The following is a 9,714-nucleotide window of genomic DNA, read 5'->3' on the forward strand; positions in this document are numbered from 1 at the left end:
ATCCAAACTAATATATTGGACCAAGAACTTTAAGTCTTAAGAGTAATCCGGATTAATCTCATGATATGGAAATGATTAAGGCAGAGATTGACGAAGGGATTCGTTTGTGCCATGTTCCTCCACTTACGGGGAGGTGAATCCTTTGAACCAAGTGATCTGTCACACTTACAATGGATGACAGATTGATAGGCTAGCCTTCTATGGGCCACTAGGTGCATCTACCTACCAAGCAGTGTCCCGTCCTTCTTGGGGTAACAACATCCGTTAGATTCGTCTATCCTTGTAACGATGTTTGCAGCTAGCATAGGTGAATCATGTCACGTTTACTAGATTAGCGAAAACGTCTGGTAACACTTTGATGATCTAGAATAGAGATCAAAATGAGACATAGTGGGGATGTCCAAGGGTGGGCTCAAAATTGAAAACCAAAAAAAGGACCGAATACTGAACCCAAACCGAAAAATCGAAAACTCAAAAAAATTGAACTGAAAAAGGAAAAACCAACCAAACCAAACTGAAATTTATTGGTTCGGTTTTAGTTTTGGAGGTTCAAAAACCAAACTAAACTGAACCAAACCGAATCTATTTACACGTTATGAATGTATGCCCATGATGTTTCTTTTGTGAAACTTTGTTACCAAGTTTGAAACTAAGCCTAGGGCTTTTTCAAGGAGCATACTTAGTTCAATTTGGAAGGATATTCCATTGGTTACTGAACAAAGTTTTGGAAGGCTTTCGAACTTGGAAGAGTTTCTCTATTTGTTTGCTTTTGGAATGGATACAACGATCTTTGCAATTGAGGTTGTTGATAGAATATGATTGGTTTATATGATTATATATATGTACAACTACCTTCTCAGTTTTCCCATTTCTTATTATTAGTCTACCAGTGTAAGCCTCTTTTCTAAATTCATTTTAAAAAGATCAAGTTTTATAAAATAAAAGAAAAAACCAAAACTGAACCGAAAAAACCAAAAGAAAATCAAACCGAACCGAAGTTTTGGTTCGGTTTCAGTTTTGGCAAAACACCAAACCGAATGAAACCACACCCACCCTTAGGGACGTCTATGATAATTCGTGCTGTTCTTTAGGAACGTTGACATTCTTATCTCTCCCTAGCAGCAGGAAGACTGTCTCATTGAAGTGATAATATGCTAAATTAAGCTATGAAGAGATGGCTTGCAATGGCGTAGGAGAATCATAATCGACATTGATTCACAATCTTTTTGTGAGGACCCATAGTTTTAACCTTTTTAGGGATTCTTTGATATAACATGAGAGAACACTAAGCTCTCTCTTTCTCTCTAGAGAGGTTAGCTATATGGGAGAAGAAGTTAGCATTTCCTTCCTTCCATATCACTCGTCTTCTTCCTTCCATTATCATTGGTGTTGAAAATTAGAGGCCTCCAACTTTGGTGGCTTTTAGGGATTCTATTCTTCCATTCAAATCCAAGAAGACAAGGAGTTAAGAAGCGAATTTCTTCCATGTATATCCATGGAGCCAAGGATCAAGGATGCAAAGCCTTGAAGGCTCTCTCATGGGTGATTAACCTTTGCTAAGCAAAGATGTTCTTCAAAGGTATAACAAACTTAACCTCTTATTTTGATTTGAGTTGAGTCTTGGTTCACAACTACTAGGCTTTGAATTAATGGGTAAAGTTTTTGTTTTTGAGTGCATATGCTTTAGCTTCCGTCATTTAATTATTAAATGCTATATGTATATTGCTGAAAATAAACTTAGTTTATACAAATTTTTTCTTCAAGAAGAAGGAAAGGCATAAAGCAAGTACTGGGAACCACGAGATTAGACAGTTCTGATTATGCTTTCACCCGTAATGCTTTGGGCTAGGATGCTAAAGAGATGGCTAGGTTGTTTAATCATAGCTAGATAGCCAAGACAGACGTCAATTTCCTCTGTCAAACTTAACATTAACCTTGGTTGGAAAAGGAATTGGATGAGGCTTACATTACTGCCACTTCACTAGAAGATCAAGGTTATGTCAAAATTGAAATACCAGAGGCACTTCCTCTTTGCCATATAGTTCAAATCATTTAACTCTAAAGAGACCAAGGAAGAGCTTGGACTGGAATTAATCCATCTATCAATAGCATTCTTAATCCTAAACAAATTATCATCTAGATTGCTAACTCCAGATGATTCGTCACTCAAAGAGCTTACCTTTTGAACTTGCCCCATACTGTTCTTAATTCTCCTCCAATCATGGACCGTATCAGCTTTAGGTACCCACTTGTTCTTTGAACCTTTGACAAACTTTTTATACGGTCTTTCATCCTTCATTGTTTCTCCACTTATGCGCTTGTCCGCCTTCATTCTCCATCAAGGAATCACAGCCATCCAACCTTCATCATCTTGTGCTTTCTCCTCCACTCTTTGTCCAACCTCCAAATTTTCTAAATTCTCCTTCTCCATGTTGACAACGTAGGGAAAGTACATCATTACATCCTTGCGCAGACTAGACTTAATATCCTCTGGGTAAATCAATAGTTCATCATCAAACACCTTATCTATTATAAAACATCCATCTTCAACTTCAACTTTAGGGGACAAATGATGCTCTATCATTCTTCTACCACAGTAGAAACAAATTTCGAACAACTTCTCATAGCTAATAAAAATAGGATTATCCTCATCCTTATTAACAATCATGACTCTCTTTAATGGATATCTTAGATCCACCTAAATTAAAACTTTCATGAAAAGATCATTGAGACCAAGAGTGATCTCATACACTCTAATAACCTTGGCAATTGGTTGTGTGGTATCTTTGATATTATATTCCATTGTACTGCATTGGTACCCTTGGTAGCCTGGCCACAACACCAACATGGAAATAACATCCACATCTCGGAACTGTGTAGTCCAACGCTCTAAGTGGAAGATTTGACCTTGTACGTATCATGGTCTATTCTCAAGTACATACAACAATATAGGCTTAGCTTCCAATTGGTAAAACGAGCATCTAGGTGTTGCCCAAACATTTTACCTATGAGGACTGTTGAATATTTTAATAATATAATATAATTTAATATATATATATATATATATATATATATGGGGCTGTTTGTCAGAAGATGAGTTGGGTCATTCACCCAACAATCACATTCTTTGACAGTAAACATTGCACCTTTTATTGTTTGACGGAAAAACATGATGCATCCCGAATAGATGCATTCCCTTTCCAACAGAAGTGATTATTGGCAATTTACCTCTTGTATCAAACATATCCATTAGAAACATTGCTGCAATGTTTAGTTGTATCTCATGATGAAAGGGCACATCCAAAACCAAAGGATATGTCTAAAAGGTACAATTCTCTCTATATATATTGGTAACATTAGTAGAAAAGAATTCATTCAGAAATTTGTTGTCTACATAATATCTTTGCTCTCTTTTCTCTCTTCATCACATTCATACAATTTCTTTCTAGTTATTTCTAAGGGAATATAATTCGGTTTTGCTAATCGAATATTTTATACTTTGTTGTATCCTGGAAGTTATTTGCCAAGAACCCTTTAGCAAACTCATTCGAGTGAGGGCAAATAACACTTTAAGAAAACGATTCAAGTCGTACCTCAAAGTCATTATTCGGATTATTCTCCATAATTCTACATTTACTCTAACAGACTCAGCTCTGCATAAACTTAACATTGATTAAAGAGCACAAATTAGTATTGACTCTTGTAACTTCTTTCTCCATCGTGAATGTATTCTTGCCTTTCTCAAGAACTACAGGTCATTGTCTAGGTTGAGGGACTAGAAAAGGGTTTGCCCAACTTGGGACATATTGGTTAGCACAGGTTCTAGGTCTTCTTGTGGTAAGAGAGGTGGAAGCAGTGACTTGGGGGTTTGACCTGGTTGAAATAAGTGGTAAAAGAAGCTTAGAAAAGAAAGGTTGTGAGGAGATGGTAAGAAATGAGAACCAGTCTCTCAATAAATAGACTATGCTCGGAGGAATCCAACCGTCGAAGAAAAGTAAACAAATTGCTAAAGGGTAGACAATAATTAGGAAAGAAGCGCAATGAATGGTGCCAATAAGTGGCTGCATAGCCCTAATGATGGATTTTCCACTTTGAAATTCAGAAGAAAGCAATTTTTGGCTCCCAAAACTATTTGAAAACCAAACAGTTGCCCTATAAGGCAAAATAAATCTCGAGTTAACCAAAACTTGATAGTAACACGCATAATCAACCGAAACTTGATAGTAACACGCATAATCAAACCCAGGAAACTAAACCAACATATATAAAAAAGCAAATCCCACAAAAAAACTATCTCGATTAACCAACCACATCACTCCTGAAAACCAACAAGCAAAGGACATGAACCAAGAAAACCCTAATGATGGAACCCTGTCAACTTGCTTGAGCATTAAACCAGTACCTCTATACTTAACTGACATACGGATATTCAAATCCTTTTCGGAGACCCAGAATCTAAACGTAATGACAGGATACTGCAAAAGCCTAATTATTAAAGATTAACATTAGCTTAAAGATTAACCTAATCCAATAAATAAAAAATAATATTGCTTAGTGCAAAAGCATCTATTAACATTATAATTCATATCAGCAAGTATCTCCCTAATTCCATATTTCGATTTTTAAGGAAAAGAACAAAAACGTGTTTTTGATATATATTTTTTTCTTTTTAAACGAAAATTTGGGTTACTGAGAGACAAATCAACAATATTCTTAAATTAGACCGTATGGGGGGAAGTGATAGTTACACTTCACCAAACAAGTCATGCTGTTGTCTTGTCGTATTGGCCTTCAAACCATGTTATTTTGTATTCATGTTTTTGTTTTTGTTTTTTTGTTTTTTTTTTTTTGAACAAACGATATTCTACACTAATGGCATGTTTACGTAAGGGTAATCGGAATAAAGAAAGGGAATTGAATTCCGATTACGGAGTATTCCGGTGTTTACTAAATATTAAGGAATCAAAAAAGTGGTGGAGCCCACACGAAACAAGGAATCCAATTCCTGAAATTGGAGGAACCGGATTCCCTAGTTTTGTGAGGTATTTGAATTCCCTAAGGGCAAGGGAATCAGGAATGCATATTTTATTCCAATTATGCCCTCACTTGTTTCTTATTATCCCAATATTGCCCTTCATTTGACACTCATTATGTCATTTTTAATAAATAAATAAAACCTATTTATATTTTTTTATATAGATAATTTTATTATATAAATTTAATTAAGAATTTAATTTAATTAATTAGTATGAAAATAATTTATTTATGTAAGGGCAATTTAGTCATCAACTTAGTTTTCATTCCGATTGAAGTGAATTAGTAAACAACTTATATAGACTCAATATCATTTTTGCCATCTTTTAATAAATAAATAGAACCTATTTATACATGCTTATATAGATGAATTTTATTATATAAATTTAATTAAGAATTTAATTAAATTATTAGTATGAAAATAATTTATTTATGTAAGGGCAATATAGTAATCAACCTAGTTTTCATTCCGATTGAAATGAATTAGTAAACAACTTATATGGACTCAACATCATTCCTACTCCGATTCCTGACAGTTTTAGTAAACAACTTCAACAGGAATCTGATTCTGATTCCACCTCATTTCAATTCCTCCTCAATCCAATTCCCCCTCAATCCAATTCCTCTCAATTTGATTACGGATTAGTAAACGCGCCATAAGAGAAATGATGGCCTTAGTCTCACAATGGGCTAGTAATAATGTAATTCAAATTCGTCTTTTGGCAAGAATCGAACTTAAGATCTCCACTTACAAGTGGAGACAAATACCACTAGACTATAATACTAAGTTATGTATTGATGTTAAATACTAGTAAACTCTAATAACTTTGTTAGGGTTTTTTATTTTTTATTTTTTTAAGGAAACTACTTTGTTAGGGTATTTTGTAAACAGCACCAGAACAAAAAATATGTCATGTGGAAACGTGACTTCAACCAATAACCACCACCAATGGTCTAACGACGGCTTCAACGACTTGCAAGGTACCCAAAAACTTGTGCTATTACTTTTTAAATGGATTGCAAATTCAAAGTATTTAGACTAATATTTCATACATTAACTTATTAGGTCTAAGAGGTTTCTAATTCGGGGGTTTTTTTTTTATGAGCTAGTTTGGTATTATTATGCTTTAAAAAAAAAGAAAAAAAAACTGCTTCTACTACTATTTTTTGGGTAAATTACATAGTAGTTCCTTAGGTTTGAGATCTATTACAACCCCATACAACATCTTTAAAACATTTCACTTTCATACCTCACGTACTATTTTATTTCAAAATAATACCTCCATTACATTTCCATCCATTGATCCGTTAAGTGCTGACATGGCTACCACATTTGTGCCACGTGACTACCAAATGTGTGCCATGTGGCAAAAAAAAAACCTGAATTTAAAAAAAAAAAAAACTAAAACAAAAACTGAAACCCCCGCACCCAACGAACACACAAACCTTCCACCCCCCCCCCCCCAACAACAAAACCAAACAGGGATGGAGCCATAAATTTCTTCTAGTGGAGGCAACCGAAAACAACTAAGAAAACCTTATTATAGTATGGTTATACACAATATGATATTAAGAATGGGTTCAAATGATGACGTATCACAATTCCAATGTTACAAAAATTTCAATATAGTAGTGGAAAGTGGAAAGTGTAAAAGTGATGAGAAAAATATAAGGAAAACTAATGAAAAAGGCTTGAAAACTTTGAGTTTTAATGATAAGGACAAAATAAAGGGTAAAGTGAATAGTACCAGGATTGACTTTTTAGTGTAAAAATGTGGTTTTTCGTTAAAGTGAACAGTACCGGGTGCTTTTCGTTAAAGTTCCCAAAAATATAACTACATGACAGGCAGGAGGGGGTTTTTTCGGTTTGAATGACAGAACAAGAGCACTATTGCTCATATAATATTTGATATGGAGTATAAGTAGAATGAATGTATGTTGAATATTAGATACATATATTTTCTTCAAAGATAACCCGTGTATATTATACAATTGTAGTCTGCAACTAAACTAACAAATTACTTGAGTGGGGGCATCTGCCCCCAGTGAGCCTTCATCTGCCCCCAGTGGGCCTCGGCCGGCTCCAACAACGAGGTATGTATTCAAATTTTGAATTTTTTCGATGCTTGGTTGGTGTAAGATCCCACATCGCCCAGGGGAATGATCCTTATATGTATATTCTCATCCCTACCTAGCAAGAGGCCTTTTGGGAGCTCACTGGCTTCGGGTTCTATTGGAACTCCGAAGTTAAGCGAGTTCGTGCGAGAGCATGCCCAGGATGGGTGACCCACTGGGAAGTTCTCGTGTGAGTTCCCAGAAACAAAATCGTGAGGGCCTGGTCGAGGCCCAAAACAGGCAATATCATGCTACGGTGGAGTCGAGCTCGGGATGTGGTGGGGGCCCGAGCGGGGATGTGACAATTGGTATCAAAGCCTAACCTTGGTCGTGGTGTGCCGACGAGGTCGTCGGCCCTTTAAGGGGGGTGGATTGTAAGATCCCACATCACTCAGGGGAGTGATCCTTATATGTATATTCTCATCCTTACCTAGCATGAGGCCTTCTAGGTGTTCACTGGTTTCAGGTTCTATCGGAACTCCAAAGTTAAAAGAGTAGCACACGAGAGCAATCCTATGATGGGTGACCCACTGGGAAGTTCTCATGTGAGTTCCCAGAAACAAAACCTTGAGGGCATAGTCGGGGCCCAAAGTGGACAATATCGTGCTACAATGGTGGAGCGGGCCCGGGATGTGGTGGACCCCAGGCCGGGATGTGACAGTTGGTGGTGGTCTAGATGGAGTTAGGTTTGCTAAGGATGGACGAGAGGGAGAAGAAATGGGTGGGTTGCAGTGAAGAGGGGGTCGGGGAAGATGAAGATGGTTTTTTTCTTTTTTTTTCTGGGTTGGAGGTTGGGCTCGAGTGGGGGGGGGGGAGATAGGAAGATGGGTGCGCGGAGGTGGTGAAGGATGGGTGCGAAGAAGGATGTGGAGGATGGGTGGGAGTGGTTTTGGGTTTGGGTTGCAGGGAGGGACAATGGATGGGGAAGATGATGAAGGGATGGGGTTTCGGCGGGCGGGGGGAAGGGGTGGGGTGATGGGATCTGGGTTTTCTAAGTTTTTTTTTTTTGGTTGAAGATTTATGTTTTTTTTTTAATTTAAAAATTATTTTTTTAGCCACGTGGCGCACATTTGGCAATCACGTGGCACAAATGTGGCAGCCACGTTAGTGCTTAATGGATTAATAGATGGAAAATGTAACAAAGATATTATTTTGAAATAAAATAGTAAGTGTGGTATGAAAGTGAAATGTTTTAAAAATGTTGTATGGGGTTTTAATAAATCTCAAACCTGATAGGTTACTATGTAATTTACCCTACTCTTTTTTAACGGATTGCAAAGTCAAAGTATACTGGAGTCATTTGTTATTTTAGTCATTCTCAGTGGCCTTGTTTTGGTTTTTCTAGAAAAAATCCCCTTGTTTATCATCTTCCTTCATCTTTCTCTTACTGTAATAAACGCTCCCAAATTATGTCAGCTTTGTAAAAACTCCAAAACAAAAATAAAATAAAATCTAGGACTAAATAAAATTCCAAAGAAATCATCGACTACAAATTTCTCTCTCTTGGTGGTACCCATTTATTTATGTATATATTCACCTTTGCTCTCTTCTCAATTCTCTAAAAATATATGCAAGCCATTTTTCAACACAAAACCATTCTTAATTCTTCTCTAAAATACCCAATAAACCTAAAACCTTCATTTTCCTCGTCATTTCTTCACAATGGAGGACAAAAATTACATTGAGAATATTCTTTGCTGTGGAGATCAATCAGAAGAAGAAGAAGAAGATGCAGAAGAAGCACTCTCTCTCTGCGACCTTCCGCTGGACAATATCCATGATCAAGTCAATGAATTCCACGACATGTCCTCCAAGCACCTACACGCTCGTCGTTCTTCCGCTGATCAGTTTTTCGAGTTCTTCAGCGAGTTCAGCACCGACAGCTTCATGTGTTCGGCCGAAGACATCATCGTCTGTGGGAAACTCATACCCTTCAAAGATCACGCAAATGAAGCCCCTCAGAAGACCTGTACTAACAATGGTTATCACAAAAAAAATTCATCTTTCCGAAGGAGGTCGGAGTCACTGCCCGGGTTACAAAGCTCGGTAGCAAGATCAAGCAGCACAAAGAATCAGATCATGATGAGAAACAGCAGATCATTGGATTATCAAAAGCTTCACGGGAAATCCTCGATGGTCTCCCCGACCCCCGCAGAGATGGAGAGGATTTCTTCCGTGAAGAGTGTTGGAAAATACGATAAGAAGTGTGGTAACAAGCCAAAGTGGTTTTTACTCATGTTTGGGATTGTGAGGTTTCAGGCTGAGTTGGACCTCAGCGATATCAAGAACCGGCAGATTCGACGAAACCCTTCCACGCTCTTCCGCAGTGAAGCCCCTGACAATCGGAGCTCCGGTAAGGGCTCTTGGAAACTGCTCAAGGTATTGAGCTGCAAGGACCATGCAAGTGTTGCTGCAAAGATGCCGCACTGTACACAAGCGTGAGAGGCAATTTCTGATCACGTGTCATGCGTGCATTGTAATATCATGTCCCTAGTCCCCTAACCCATGAATATGATTATATGATTTTAGGTAAATATTCTTTTGTCACATGGTTTGATATAATAT

At 37.3% G+C, this 9,714-nt stretch overlaps 1 protein-coding gene across 1 annotated transcript; it reads left to right on the forward strand.

Moving 5' to 3' along the window:
- The first annotated feature begins 8,811 nt into the window (after positions 1 to 8,811).
- Positions 8,812 to 9,591, forward strand: LOC103445854 (uncharacterized). Its single transcript, XM_008384908.1, has one exon. The coding sequence runs from the start codon at positions 8,812 to 8,814 to the stop codon at positions 9,589 to 9,591; it is 780 nt and encodes a 259-aa protein (XP_008383130.1).
- Positions 9,592 to 9,714: the final 123 nt, after the last annotated feature.

This window comes from Malus domestica, chromosome 16 (genome assembly GCF_042453785.1).
Source record: "Malus domestica chromosome 16, GDT2T_hap1".
NCBI classification, from domain to species: Eukaryota; Viridiplantae; Streptophyta; class Magnoliopsida; order Rosales; family Rosaceae; genus Malus; species Malus domestica.